At 40.2% G+C, this 16,095-nt stretch overlaps 1 protein-coding gene across 17 annotated transcripts in view; it reads left to right on the forward strand.

Annotated features, from left to right (window-relative positions):
• Nucleotides 1-16,095, forward strand: part of LOC105473986 (rhomboid domain containing 1) — a 182,587-nt gene that overhangs the window by 24,080 nt on the left and 142,412 nt on the right. For 16 of the 17 annotated variants that reach the window (XR_011610094.1, XR_011610093.1, XR_011610095.1 and 13 more), the window contains exons 2-3: nucleotides 5,962-6,484; nucleotides 8,584-8,716. Coding sequence is in view for 8 of the 17 variants with exons in the window: in XM_071073471.1 (XP_070929572.1) it covers nucleotides 6,052-6,484; nucleotides 8,584-8,716 (566 nt within the window). In the remaining 9 variants the exon portion in view is untranslated. Of the gene's footprint in view, nucleotides 1-1,827; nucleotides 5,410-5,961; nucleotides 6,485-8,583; nucleotides 8,717-16,095 lie in introns of those variants that run through there. The other variant, XM_024790354.2, reaches the window with a different exon arrangement.

Below are 16,095 nucleotides of genomic sequence, written 5' to 3' on the forward strand. Positions count from 1 at the left end.
CTGCTTTGTAAGTAGAATTGAAAATCACTGTAATTAGTTTCTTTTCCCTTTTTACTCCTTTCTCTCCCCCTTGAGACACATTGGTTTCCCAAGTTATGAATTCAGTTTCTTTTGTTTGTTCTAGCTGCTTAGTCTTTCTTATTACATACCTGTTTAATTTTTAATTTCTCATTAAAAGTAAATATGGCTAATTTTCCTATCAATATTGCAAGAAACCTTCCATTTCTCTCTGCCATAACCTTGATATAGTACTGTCTAGTCTGTATTATTACATAATTAAAATGCTTTTTTTTTTTGTCAAATAGTTCTGGCAAAGCAACTTATCAATACGTTTTAAATGGATCAGAGATTTATTTCTGTAATGTTGAGATTAGCGTTATAAATACTGTCGTGGACCTAAAAATGCTAAGTGGAATAATATGTTCAGTGCTCTGGGAAAAGTTGTTAAAATTGCAGGAAACATACTTAAAGATGAACGTATCGTAGCTATTCAGACCTTCTTAATCAGTTTCATTTATCATATAATGTAGACACATTTAAAAAATACACTAATCTTGAGTCATTTGAGAAATACAATTGGCCCTCCATATCCTTGGATCCTGTATCCATGGATTCAACCAACTACAGATTGAAAATTTTTGGCAGGTGTGGGGTGGGAAATGGATGATTGCATTGGTGCTGAACATGTACAGACTTTTTTTTTTCTTGTCATTATTCCCTAACAATACAATAAAACAACTATTTGCATAGCATTTATGTTGTATTAGGTATTATAAGTTACCTAGAAATTATTCAAAGTATATGGGAGGGTGTGCATAGGTTATATGCAAATACTACACTGTTTTATGTAAGGGACTTGAGCATCCATCGATTTTGATATCTGTTGGAGGTCCTGGAACCAATCTTCCATGGATACCCAGGGACAAGTGCATTTACTAAGCATGGACCATATGCCTGTCACTGTGTATTTGTGGTGATCCTATGGTGGCTCTGAGTACTGTTGGTGATCAAAATGGATAAGGTTATTCCTGCCCTTGGCTGTTTATACTCCTGCCCTTGGCTGTTTATACTGTAATCCTGGAGCTACTGATTTGGTAGCACCCATGCGACTGGAGCATAGTGACTGATGCAGAGACCAGCTTGAGATGAGACCACCTGGGTGGTGGGCAGGGAACTGGTGATATAAGCATATAGTTATGGGAAAGAGTTTGAACTTATTCTTGCTGTGATGACAAGCCATCAGAGGCTTACTACTGGGGAGTCCAACTTCAATTTTATACAAGATTATGCTAAGCAGTGGTGGAAAATAGTGGGTATCAGAGGAGAAGCAGAGGATTCAGTTGGTTAGATTTTATGGTAATCAGGCAAGCTATGATGGTGACCCAGACTAAAGTAGTGGCCCTAGAGCTAGAAAGAAGTAGATTGATAAAAAACTGTTTAGAAGAATTAATAAAACTTGATGGATAGGATTTGGGGGTAGCAGGGTGATAAGGTTAAGGTCAAAGGACATGTCAAGGACCTTTCTACGTCTTTGGCTTGAACAACTGGATAGGTGGAAATCCCGTGTCTTGAGGTGGAGCACATGAGAGGAGGAGCTGATTTGGAAGGGACAGTCCAGTGTTCAGCTTGGGATATGTAGAGTCTGGTGGGGAGGGTGTGTTTGTAAGGTAAGGGAGCACAGGGACTGTCCTTTCTTGAACTCTGGTAACTGGCTCGTGGTCTGGATGCAAGTTATAATACATAAACCATTTCTAAAACCCAACAGATTTTACAGGTTTTCAGTTCACAGGTAAGTTGCTATAACTGATGATGCCTCTGTGGTCTTTCAGATAGCGCAGCACTCTAAAAATTTCTATGTATTTGATAGTCAAAACATTAACTATATTCATTTTATAGTCAGTGCTCACTTACTGTGATCGGTCTTCCTTGGTGTTCCTAGAACCGTGCCTCTCTGGCCCACAAGGTCACGTTACAGATTTGATCTTTACATGGTTAAGTTGGATTTTCTAAGTTGTCTTTTGACAGGCTGCATCCCTCACCTTGGATGGCTGACCTGGTAACTGATTAGGAAGGAAACTGCTCTACAGTTGTTATGAACTAGGACTGATTTGTCTTTCCTACCACTTAAGACTCAAAACGTATGTTCTACCTACACTGGGACTCTAATGGCCTTTGTTTACAAAGGTGGAGCCCAACAGATATGCACTTCTCACATTGGCTATGGTTATATCTCCTTTGGCATTAAGTATGCATTTATGGAGAAGTAAAGCCACACAATTTTACTTCTCTTTTGATTTCCTGTGGACAACATTTTTATTCCTTCAACAAGTTTAAGTAGGCCATTTAAAGGCTGGGAATATAAGTGTTTTGTTATTTGCTGTACCTCCAGTGCCTGGCACAGGGACTGGCACGCATATGGCACTTGATAAATATTTATTAAATACATGAGTGAAAGAAGGAATGGCTGAATCATTGTTCTGTGAGAAAGGATAATTCAGTTTTCAGAATCTAAGGCAGCAGGCAAACTATATTTTCCTCTAAGATTATGTCCCTGGAACCTGCTGAGAAATCAAAGCTGAAAAATAGAAATTTGGGCATCATCCTGATAAAAAGAATTACAAAAATCATGAAAGTGGAAGCCCTTTAGTGTGTGCAGGGGGCAGTAGGGATAGAGGAGAAGCGAACAGCAGAGAAACGGGTTGGAAGGAGGAGTGAAGCCTCAGGAAAGCAAGGAGTCCTGTGGAAGCAGGAGCAGTCAACAGTGGAGAGCTGGGAGGTGCGAAGGGATGCAGACACAAAGACACCTTTTCATCTGGCCAGAAGTAACTTAGGAAAGTGCAATCAGAGCCTGGGACACAATGTAAAGTAAGACTGAGAATTCTGTCCTTTTATCTATATTCTTCATTACTAGTGATTGTAATTGAGGGGCAAGTTTTTCTTGAGCAAAGATGTAGTTTTGATTTTCTGCTACATAAAGCCCAGCATCATAAGACACTCTTGGCAATGATATTGAAGGGTTTATTTTGTGATTTCTTGTAAGCTGATTATTTACTGATCAATAATCAAGGCCAGCCAGTTTTTTTATTGTTCCTATTAAAGGTAATAATGTTTGATATATATAATATACATATTTATGTGTATGTGTGCACACGTGTACACACATGTTGATAAATTTAGGAGAATTACAAAAAAGTCACAGTAGGAAAAGATTTGAAAATTGACTTGAGTTCTAATGTGAAAAATATAGGTCATTTATCCAGAGTTATTTGGAAGCATTTCAGTTTAAATTTCATTAAATTCTCTAGTTCATAAGAATGCTACAGAGCTACAATAATAACAATATAGAAACTTGGGTTGTGCTAATACATGGGGTTGTGCCAGTAATGTGTGTGTGCATGCCTGTGTAGGTAATATGGCTAATTGTATGTGTGTGTGTGTGTATGCACACACACATTTGAGTCTTTTTAGGATGTTACCATTTGCAAAGGAATTAATTCTTACATAAGTAAGTTTACTTTATAGAAATGAAAGTAGTAGCTACTGTTTATTCTGCAGCTCTTTTGTTCCAAGCATGTTACAGTAATCCTGGGAAGGAGGTTTTATGATTCTTAAAGTGAAGAAGTTGAAGTTCAGAAAGTTTAAATGATTTGCCCCAAGTCACAGAGCTGGAAGATAGGAGAATCCTGCCTTTTTTTTTTTTTTAATACTCATGCATTGTCCAGTGTGCAGTTAGAGTCCTTAGGGTGTAAGAGTGAGTTACCTGTTTGGTTGGGGGCCAATTAATCTCCATAGAGAAAACAGAAACCATTAGATGAGAACTTTTTCAACATTTTGCACCTAATCTATTTAATATCCATAGCTACACCTATTTTTCTTTTCTTTCTGTTAAGAGGAAAAGGCTCTTGCCTCCAAGCACTTCATCCTTTTTATTTATCTGTGTCTCTGCCTGCACCTCTTCCCTTACTAGCTTCTTCCCATCAGCATAAACCAATTTCTCCCTGTCTTAGTCCGTTTAGGGTTGCTATAAATACCTGAGTCTGAGTAATCTATAAAGAAAAGAGGTCTATTTCGCTCACAGTTCTTCTGGCTTAAAGTTCAAGATTGAGCATCTGGTGGGGGCCTCAGGCCACTTCCGTTTGTGGTGAAAGGTGAAGGGGAGCTAGCATGTGCAGAGATCATGTGGTGAGAGAGGAAGCAAGGGAGTGGGAAGGTGCCAGTCTCTTTTAACAATCAGCGCTGGCAGGAACTAATAAGAGTGAGAACTCACTCACTCCCTGACCCCAGGGAGGGCATTCATCTTTTCTTGAGGGATACTCCCCCATGACCCAAACACCTCCCATTAGGTTCTACTCCAATACTGGGGATCGGATTTCAACATGAGGCCGGGTAGTGGCTCCTGCCTATAATCCCAGCACTTTGGGAGGCTGAGGCAGACATATCACCTGAGGTCAGGAGCTCAAGACCAGCTTGACCAACATGGTGACACGCAGTCTCTACTAAAAATAGCTGGGCATGGTGGCACCTGCGTGTAATCCCAGCTACTCGGGAGGCTAAGGCATAAGAATCATTTGAACCCAGGAGGTGGAGGTTGCAGTGAGCCAAGATCATGCCATTGCACTTCAGCCTGGACTACAGAGTGAGATTCGGGCTCTAAACAAATAAATACATTCATTCGTTCATTCATTCAACATGAGGTTTTGGAGGGACAAACACCTAAACCATAGCACTCCCCAAAGGCAATACCTTCTGTATTAGTTGTAATGTTGCATAACAAACCACTCCAAAGCTCAGTGAAGTAAACCAGTACCATTTATTTAGCTTACTGTTTTGTGGGTCAGCAAATTAGGCTGGGCTCAACTGGACTCACTTGTATACCTGTGGTCAGCTAGACAGCTTCACCTCTGGAGAAGTAGCTGACCAGTGGCAAGGACCTTCAGGGTGACTGCAGTCTGTACCTTTCTTTCATTACTCAGCACACTGGCCTAAAGTTCACATGGTTGCTTGAGAGGGTTTCAAGAGAGAAGCCTATAAATCATCTTGAGGTGTAGGCTGGGAGCTCATGTAGTATCCCTTCCTCCACATTCTGTTAGCCAAAGCATGTCACAATGCCAGCCCAGGTCCAGCGGGGTGGAGAAGCGGGCTAGTAAGCCATGGAACTTCTCATTGTCATTAACCCCAAATCATATTGTTGGGATCAACAATATCACCCTTGATTTGGGGTTAATGTTAGATCTCATAGTTCTCATAGTTAGATGACCACCTCAGGCTGCGTTTGTGCCTGTGCTCTGGGTTCCCTCTCTCACTGCAGTTAGAACATCATGTGGCCGCTGTTGGTTTATTTCTCGGTGGAAAGTGAGCCTCTTAAAACCAAGGACTGTGTATCAACCCAGGATTTGGCTTGTAGAGGAGGTAACGAAAAGCTGAAGTTGTTGTGAAAGTAGATGTCAGACCATTGGTATCTGGCAGCATGGAAATTGGGATTCAAGATAATGTATGCTTGTGTCTTCAAACTTGCTTGTTGATGTTTAAAAACTTTGGAGCAAACTCATTCTAACATATCAAAATCAAATATTTCTTTGAAAAAAATGGAGGTGGTAAAGAATCCTGGCTAGGATTCTGAGTAGAAATCATTTAATGCTTGCATACTATCTTTGTAGGTTTTTCATGAGGTTACATGTTTGTTTATAAGGAAGTCAAGTTAATTTCGTGACGTGTTTGTCAGAGAAAACTGTCCATTAACTGATTCATTGGGATTTGGGATAAAATTTCTATTCTAGAATGTAAAATGAAGGAAGGGTGTCAGTCAGCATCCTAGATATTACTCTAGAAGATGTTGAACGTAAATATTTCTGTTAGAATGAGTAGTAACATTTACCTTAAGGGAGTTTGTTTTGAAGTGAGTATGTCTTATTGTGCACTGATTCTTAATTGATTGTTTTTCACATGCATTTTGTGTTTTAGGTTCAGCTCTCTATATATCTCCCTAGATACCTAAAACTGACTACCTGATCACGTCTTCCCATTGCTGAGCTATTTCCCTGATATCTGGCCATGCAACGGAGATCAAGAGGGATAAATACTGGGCTTATTCTACTCCTTTCTCAAATCTTCAATGTTGGGATCAACAATATTCCACCTGTCACCCTAGCAACTTTGGCCCTCAACATCTGGTTCTTCTTGAACCCTCAGAAGCCACTGTACAGCTCCTGCCTTAGTGTGGAGAAGTGTTGCCAGCAAAAAGACTGGCAGCGTTTACTGCTCTCTCCCCTTCACCATGCTAATGATTGGCATTTGTATTTCAATATGGCATCCATGCTCTGGAAAGGAATACATCTAGAAAGAAGACTGGGAAGTAGATGGTTTGCCTTGGTTATCACCACATTTTCTATACTTACTGGAGTGGTATACCTGCTCTTGCAATTTGCTGTTGCCGAATTTATGGATGAACCTGACTTCAAAAGGAGCTGTGCTGTAGGTTTCTCAGGTAAGGGAGACAAAATTTTGAGGTTGCATGCATAAAGGAAGCAAGGGAGGTGTGGCTGCTGTCATTTTATGAAGTGTGGGTCCCTAGTTGGTGAGAGGAACCAAATTCTAAGTGGTTAATGGCTGCCGATGCTTTGCATCCTGAAGAGGCGGCTGGAGCATGCAAGGACTAGTTTTTGCCATTTAACATTATGCTGCATCATCCACTCTTAGACAGTCTGCACTAGGACCTGCTGGGAGGTGGTTTGTAGAAGACATAGTATTGGAAATATGCACCAGCTCCATATGGTAGGGTCACAGAAAGACCCACAGATGTATCTGTAATAGGGAGGTCTCAAAAAAGATGACTGTGCTTGTGAAGTAGGCTCAATGTGCTGTCTCTGATTACCAACTTGTCTGCACCTGGTGAGACAGAGCACACTCATCTGCAACAAGTTACATGAGGCAGATTTAGTATTGACAGTTAGGCAGCAAGGGACAACAGGAGCCTAGGATTCATTGTGAGCCCGTCCTTCAAGGCTCAAAAAGCTGCCCAGGGCTGTTGGAGTCTTGACTGTGTGTGCTCCTTTCATGCAGATAAGGAACCCCGAAGAGGCAGCCAGGTACAAACCTGGGAATCACATGAATCACTAGGCAAAGCTTTGAAAGACATCCTATTTAGGGAGTGGATTAGGCTGTTTCAGCCAACCCCCTTTTATCTCAGGGTGTTGAATTTCCAGCACATTTCCACAGTTATTCTTGAGAACGACAAGCGAGAAAGGAGGGGGAGAACTACATAGGTCCAAGTCCACCTGGAGAACTGTCCTGCATATGCCTCTGGATGACTTTGTTAATAAATGCACTACACCCTGGTATGGCATGCTGGCCCTGTTTTAGGAGCCATGATAGTCACTCTGCATAACCTAACCAATTTAATTTATACAGCAGATCCATGTGGAGATGGGATTGTCTTGATTTTATTTTATTATTTTTTTATTTTTTTGAGACGGAGTCTCGCTCTGGTGCCAGGCTGGAGGGCAGTGGCGTGATCTCGGCTCACAGCAACCTCCGCCTCCCAGGTTCAAGCGATTCTCCTGCCTCAGCCTCCCGAGTAGGTGGGACTACAAGGCACGTGTCACCATGCCCAGCAAATTTTTGTATTTTTAGTAGAGACGGGGTTTCACCATGCTGGCCAGGATGGTCTGTATCTCTTGACCTTGTGATCCACCCACCTTGGCCTCCCGAAGTGCTGGGATTACAGACGTGAGCCACTGTGCCCGGCCTTGATTTTATTTTACTTTTTTTATTTTTAATTTTTTTTTTCTGACCACCTGTGGACTGTTGGGGGATTGTCCTGATTTTATAGATGAGGAAGCCAAGACCCAGAGAAGTGAAGTCACTAGCACAAGGTTACCCAGCTAGGAAGCGATGGAGCTGGGATTTGAACCCAGTCTGCGTATTAGCTGTATGATGCATTGTCTCTCACCTTCTTCGTCACTAGTTCCTTTTTACAGATATTTCATGGGACCAAAATTTCCAGCAGGATTTAAATTAGGTGTTCTAAATACTAGAATGTGAAGGGGAAGAGAGAAAAGTCCTGAAACAAGGAAATCTAATCTAATCCTTCCTTCTGCTTTTCCTGACATCCTTCCCCTTTCCTTCCAAGATGTGTCCTTATGCATCTAATTGTGGGAGAAGAAAGAATATATGCCCTGCCTTCAACATGTTTTTCCATAGAGGTTAGAAAAATACAAATTACTGGTATTTTTATTGAGTTAAAATTATATAGCATAACTATTTTATAGTGTACACTATTTTATAGTGTACAGTTCACTGGCATTTAATACCAATGATAGTATTTTATTCACATGTTAGGTATTATGTATTTAGTAGCATACTGAACACCAATATGAACTTCTATATTTAGAAACATCAAAGGCGTGACTGCCTTTAACGTTGTCTTTTTACCGAATGCAGGATTTTAAGGAATAGGGTATGTTTTAAAGCAAAAAGTTGGATGTAATCGAATAATCATTTTCACTTTTAATTGGCTTTCTTTGTAAATGTTGATACTCCTACTTTGGGATTGTTAATATTTGCATGTTCTTAATTCTTTTTTAGGAGTTTTGTTTGCTTTGAAAGTTCTTAACAACCATTATTGCCCTGGAGGCTTTGTCAACATTTTGGGCTTTCCTGTACCGAACAGATTTGCTTGTTGGGTCGAACTTGTGGCTATTCATTTATTCTCACCAGGGTAAGTGTTTTCTTTTAGGGAATGCAGTTGAAGAACCTGATGTTCCATGGAGAAAAAAAATTGCAATAATAACAAGGAAACCACTTGTTTTCCACAGTGAGGTTTATTCTTTATCTGTTAGGACAGAGTCAAGCTTGATGGTTTTAATGTCAGACATTTCTGGGTTTAAATCTTGTTAACTATTGAGCTGTATAATTGTAGGTTACTTGTCCTAACTGAGTTGCAGATTCCTCGTTTTTTGACTAGGAGAAACTGTTATACAGATTTGAGGATCAATATTAACCGGCCAATCAGCTGGTTAATTCTGAAAGCAATATTCCAAAGAAGCACATAGAAACCATATAACTATAAAGATTTAAAAGCTATAAGATATGTTGATCTAATGCTTTTTTTTTTTGGTCTGTCTGTTTCTGAGATGGAGTCTCACTCTGTTACCCAGGTTGGTGTACAGTGGCATGATCTCAGCTCACTGCAACCTCCACCTCCCCGGTTCAAGCAATTCTCCCGCCTCAGCCTCCCAAGTAACTGGGATTACAGGCTCCCACCACCACGCCCAGTTAATTTTTGTATTTTTAGTAGAGACGGGGTTTCACCATGTTGGCCAGGATGGTCTCCATCTCTTGACCTTGTGATCCGCCCACCTTGGCCTCCCAAAGTGCTGAGATTATAGGCATGAGCCACCGCGCCCGGCAGATCTAATGCTTTTAAGCCATTTTAGCTGTCAATTGTCTTGGTAATAGAACTTTTTAAACAAAAGGCTTTACTTGACACTCAAAATGTGAAATGGATCAGCTCTGAAGTCTTTTGGGTTGAGAGGTGGCATAGGGCCCCTTTCACTGTACTCCCATGTTGCTGTGGCTTCCTCAGAGGAGGCACCTCCACAAAACTCTAAAGCTCCAGGAAGTGCAATTTCAGAACTGCTGATCTCTAGATGAATTTTTTCCCTTACAGAGAAGGACTTGGAAATTCGGAAGGTTAAGAGACTTGTCAACAAACAGTTTGTGGTAGACACCAGCCTCATGAGGATTCAGGCCCCCTGACTCCTGTCTGGGGCTCTTGCCTATTCATGCTGCACTTTCTTCCTTTGGTTCCTTTCTCTGCTTTTTGTTTAGGAAAAGGAGGATAAGTTGTGTTATTTGTCCACCTCTTCCACCAGCTTCACTTTCCTTAATCTGTCTTGTGCAACTGGAAATACATGATATTTGTTTTTACTGTGGGACTGGATATTGGTGAAGGGTGAGATTCAGGAAGGTTCAGAAAGAAGGAAGATTTCTGTTTGCTACTGTTCTTTACAGACAGTTTTTATTTTGGTTTTGATTTGTGTGACTGTACTGAGTGTCTTACCTTATTCGAGAGTATTCTCATTGGGCTGTGTGTCAGCCCGGTAACTCCGGGTCCTTCTTTAATGCTAATTTCCCATCACGGGCAGCCCCTGGCAACTGGCCTATAAATGGCAGTGATGTGGTCCCTGAGTACTACTCATTTACAATTGTATTGCTACTTTTGACAGTTCCACGAAGAAAGTCTAACAAAATCTTCAAAGTTTTCTTTGAAAAAGCATCCAGTAATGTCTGTCCCTTATCTGAACAGCCCTCTCTATACCTTGTCACTCACTGCTCCTCTGACTTGCTTGATGTGACTTGGTTCTCTGTGTCAATGATAGGCTCTTGTATGTGACTGGCAACACCCAGCATTCATATGAAAATCACTCCCTCTGCTATTTGAACTTTTATCCTGTGATGAATCCATTGAATAACAGTGCATTTGATATTCTTATGCAACTATTTCTGAAGAGCTTTTTATGCATTTCACTTTTTAGGGTTCCCCCCAACTTACATGGAAAAGGCATGGTTGCGTTTTTATGTCATATGCATATTCTGTGTGGAGGGACCGGTAATTCTGAGCTTGGGAAGTAAATGAAATGTCCTGTCTTTGAACTTGAAGTCTTTTGATTTTTAAGATTTGACTGCTTTGAATGATAAACTTCTAATATACAAGCATCTACTTATGCATGTATCCAAATAAAGACTACACTAAACACCGGTCCAGGAAACCTAAGCAGTGAATGCTTCTTTGAGACAGATCTTGGAAGAATGGGTGAAACTGGAGCTCTCTTTGCAATGCATTGTTATTTGCCTGATGGTTGTCAATTAGAATTTTCATTGGGAAAACACTGTAAATCTTTACAACAAAGCTTGCTTTATTGCAGGACTGTATGGGCTGCCCTTTCGGAGGAAAACAAAATCTGCCAAAGCAAACATTTGGTGGACCTCTGTGTTTTATGAAAGCCACGGAATTAGTAATTTCCGTGGTTACAGTTAGAGTTTTATGAAGGAAAGCCACTCCAAATAGGCATTGTGAGGAGTATGAGGGGTGTGGACTTGATGCCAGAGTGAAGCAATCTCACTCATTCACGTGGTGCTTTTGCTTCTCACAGTCTCTGTACTTACTTCAGAGGTTGCTCTGCTTCACACGTGGCTTTCCATTTTCCTTCATGGGACCCTGATAGGTGATAGTGTCTGAAGAGGCGTCCAAGGAGGGAGGTGTGCAGTCCACCTCTGGTGCCTCCTTCCTAGACTGGGCTCCTGTCCCTTCCCCCCTCCTACCCCCAAGATTCTGTTGATGTAAGGAAGGGGGATATGTTGCCTGGTTTTACTTTCTAGCCAGATTGTGGACCTCTGTGTGTTCTCACCTGAGACTTAGGCCATCTAGACAGAAAACCGAAGTGGAGAATCATGAACATCACCCAGAGTAAAAGAGCCGCTCAGCAACTGTGCTAGAGGAGAGCGGTTGAATGTGAGGGGGCCAGGCTCACATACTGGCTGTGGGATCTCGGGCAAGGTACATATCCTTTCCGAGCCTCATTTTCCTCACCTGTGAAATGGGATATTACTTACCTTCTCTGTTTAATAAGTCAGTTTTAAGGAGTCATATGTGAATGACCTCTTTGTAAACAATAAGTACTCACCCCTTTTATTACGAAGTAAATCTCTGGATGTGTACACTGTTCCTAAATAGAATCATACCTAATTTCTTTTTCTTTCTAAAATTAATAAATCAGCTGTTATTTAATTTTGTTTGTTTGACTTCCACTCCCTACTTCCCTTTGCTCCTACCTGACTTTTTTCATCCTTAATGACAGTAGTCTAAAAATGCCCATAAGCCACTCTTAAACACTAAATAAGCAAGCCTTGGCTGCATTTGGACCCTGGGGTATTACAGTTGACCCCTGAACAAGTTGGGGGTTAGGAATGCTGAGCCCCCATGTAGTTGAAAATTCATGTATAATTTTGGACACTCCAAAGACTTAACTATCAATAACCTACTGTTGACTGGTTAAGTCAACCTACCCAAAACTGGTAAGGCTTTACTGATAACATACACACACATTTTGTATGTTATATGTATTATGCACTGTATTGTTACAGTAAGCTAGAGAAAATAAAATGTTTTTTAGATCATCATAAGGAAGAGAAAATGTATGCACTATTTGTTAAGTGGAAGTAGATCATTATAAAGGTCTTTATCCTCATTACCTTCATCTTGAGGAGGAGGAGGAAGAGCAGAAGGAGTTGGTCTTATTGTCTCATGGGTAGCAGAGGTGGAAGAAAATCCTCATGTAAGTGGACCTGCATAGTTCACACCCATGTTGTTCAAGGATCCACTGTATTTGGTAAAACATGGCAGCTGAAAGCATTACCCCCTAGGCTTTAGATACTGTTTCATTGCTAATATTTGACAAGAATAAAATTACTTTGACCCAACTAAAAACTCTTTGGCTAAATTGATCAAATGAGATAAATATATATATATTTTTTACTTGTTTCCATTTTTTATTATACAGATTTTCAATTTACTTTTCAATTTAAATTTTATTTTCAATTTATTTTTCTACTTGTTTCAATTTTTTATTTTCAAAAATATTTATAAATTTATAAATTTTCAAACATAAAGAAAAGTTGATGCACCATTTGACAGTAAGTTGTAAACATAGTAACTTCACCCCTAAAAACTTTAGCAGGCATCTCTTAAACATAAAACTATAATTTTACAAAACCACATTACTGTTGTCATGCCAAGGAAAATTAACAGTAATTCTTTAATGTTGTTTAGTAATTGGTTCATGTTCAGATTCTCCTAGTGTTCAAAATATCTTTAATAACTGTTGTTGTGGCCCAAGGAGAACCAGGATCCAAAATTCACATATTACCTTTGATTATTATATTTATTTATTCTTGTATTCTAAGACGGTCTTCCCACCTTTTTACTTTTCCATGAAATTGACATTTTAAAGATATCAGATCTCTTGTTTTCTAGAATATCCCACACTCTAGACTTATCTCCTTGTTTCCTTTGGGGCTTGTTTAACTTGTCCCTCTATCCCTTGCTTTTCTGGAAACTGAAAGTTAGGTCTAAAGGCTTAATTAGATTCAGATTAAACTGGCTCTTTTTTGGCAATAATACTCCATAGGGATGATACATGTTGCATTACATCAGGAAGGACATACATGCTAGGTGGCTCCTCTGTTAGGAATTATAAGTTTAATTACTTGGTTAAGATAGTCTCCATTATAAGGGCACCTTTATCCCTTTGGAATTAGCAAGTACTATATGAGGTGACACTTGGACACCATGCAGATAACTTGTTTCCAGTAACTTTTTGTCTTATGGTTTTTGTATAGATCAGTGGTTATCCTTGTCTGGATTGTTTATTTTAGGGAGAGTTATAAAGGATGACTTTCTCATTGGTTATTCTTTTTACACTTGTTTGATGAGATTAATCCAGAGTTGGGGGTTAAGACCCCAAGACAAGGAATTGAGGAAGATGAATGTTTGTCAAAGGCTGATCTTAGTTTTACAGACTTCAAGCTTGTTTGGTTTTGTGGGTTCTCCTTAGGAAAAAAGTACAAAACTGCACAAAAAAGTAAAAATTTTAAATGAGAAAGGGAAAGACAGTTCATAAATTTTAAGAGCTGACAAATATTATAAACATGAAATCCATAAAAATAATATAATATTAATTCCCTGACACATCTCTGTAATATTTTCCCCCACAGGTTTTGCTGCATGCTTTTTGATCTCTTTTTTCATATGAAAATAATCTGGCAATAGTATTTCCGTAGAGAGAACATCATGGTGGCTCAAAATTAAGTTTCTATTATTAAAAGTTTAGAAGAGCTTTCTTCATAGCTCATCATGTAAATTTTTAGAATCACTGTCCAACTTTGGAAAGCCTCTATCAAGGTTCTTTTTACAATCAAGCTGTAAAATTTCAGTACTTTTCAAGTTTTTTTGTGTGTGTGTGAAGTTATCAATATCAAATGTTTTTTGAATTGAATTGAATGTTGTCATTGACCTTTAGTGGCAAAGTGCAGGTTTTAGTTTTCTTCATTGATGTACTTTGTTCTTAAATCAGCAAGTAATTTAAGTACTTTATTAATGTTCTTGTGATGCATTCCTCTTCATTAATTGTCAGAAAGCCAAAGTTCTGCTGGTTATTTGTTTATACTTTTTGATGTGATTTGCATATAATTTTGTTTGAGAATTATAAACCTAGGAATTCTGATAAAGTTAGTTTGCAGGATTCTCCAAAAAGGAAAGGAACATGGTACATTTATAATTGCATATACTGCATTATCATAGATGTTCCTGATGTGGGAGAGCCTCTAGTTTCAGTTTTGACTATGTGAATGAGAAGTGAATCCTCTTCTTACAGTTTTACATGCTTGGTGATTAGAAGATTTTTCCAGACACTGGGTCCTGATTCCAGCATGATGACTTTACTGCAAGTGCCGGCTGCCATAGGACACTTGAGAGTGCTCTCAGACCACTGCTCTTGCATCTCCTGTTATCATCTGGGTTACAAATGCACAGTGGGCATTAAGAGTATTTCTGGAAGCCATTGTTGCACTGTAAAGACTGGCAGTGACTCAGCTATGCACAGAAATGACCACAAACCACATAAATTTACCATGCTGAACCCAAACCAAATGTATCCTCAACTCAACGTCCCTTTAGCTGAATCCCAAAAATGCCTGGGGCTACTCCAGTGACAACTGATATGGGAGGAAGTGTGACAGAGGGGGAGGTAGAGTGGAAAGAGACAGCAGTTTTAGTAGGTTGTGGTTAAGATATCTCACTTTCACAAGTATAAAAGAAATATGACCATGTGAACATGTTGCTGGGACCCCTCCCATAGCCCTGAAGGAGGCCAGGCAAGTGAGGGACCTGATGCCTCATGAGCTTCTTGGCAAATCTGCATGTTTCTGTTGAGAGGGGGTTGGTGCAGTGATGACTCTGGGGACGGGAAAGTCATGGGGCTGAAGAGCCTTGTAGATTGCAGGATAATGGAGGAATTAAGAGATAGGAGGTTTTGTCAAGTTTGAAAACTGAGAAAGCTGTGAGAATAGGAACTGGTAGTCAGAGGAGAGGATGCTGGAGTTGGTTTTGCTGGTGACATGGCCCTGAGCATGTCTATGGTGGTATGAAATTGAGACATGGGAGAAGAAAAGGTTGTGGGAGTCAAGGAGGTGTTCAAGGGGTTGTGAATTTAAGATGTTGAGTGGGTCTGTTTTCACACTGCTGTAAAGAATAGCTGAGACTGGATAATTTATACACCAAAGAGGTTTAATTAACTCACAGCTCCCCTTGGTGGAAGAGGCCTCAGGAAGCTTACAATCATGGCAGAAGGTGGAGGTGATTCAAGGTCGTCCTACATGGTGGCAGGTGTGAGAGAGAGCACAGGGGAAGTACCAGACACTTATCAAACAACCAGATCTCTTGATAACTCACTATCATGAGTACAGCATGGGGGAAACTGCACCCATGTTCCACTCACCTCCCACCAGGACCCCCCTTGACATATGAGGAGTATATTCAGATTATGATTCAAGACGAGATTTGGGTGGGGACACAGAGCCAAGTCATATCGGGAAGATTATCTGCATGGATAGTGACATTACCTAGGATGACTACAGGAGGTAGGCTTGGGGGAACAAAGAGTGTGAGGCTACTCCAGTGTTCTCTGTGGATGTCAGGAAATGCTATTAGAGGCAGATAGTAGACAGCATCTTTATTAGTTTCTTATTGTTGCTGTAACAAAGTACCACAAACTTGGGGGTTTAAAATAACACAAATTCCTTCTACGGTTGGTGTTGTCAGGTGGAGTTCCCCTAGACTCTAGAGCAGTTCGTAGGGGAGAAACTATTCCTTACTCCTTCCAGCTCCTGGTGGCTGCTGGCATTCCTTGGCTTGGGGCTGCATCGCTCCATCTCTGTGTCCAAGGTCACGTGGGCTTCTCCTTTTGTATCTGTGTCAAATATCCCTGTCTCTTTCTCATCAGGACACGTGTGATGGCATTTAGGAGTCACCCTGGTAAT

The sequence above is a fragment of the Macaca nemestrina genome, chromosome 11 (genome assembly GCF_043159975.1).
Source record: "Macaca nemestrina isolate mMacNem1 chromosome 11, mMacNem.hap1, whole genome shotgun sequence".
Taxonomy (NCBI): domain Eukaryota; kingdom Metazoa; phylum Chordata; class Mammalia; order Primates; family Cercopithecidae; genus Macaca; species Macaca nemestrina.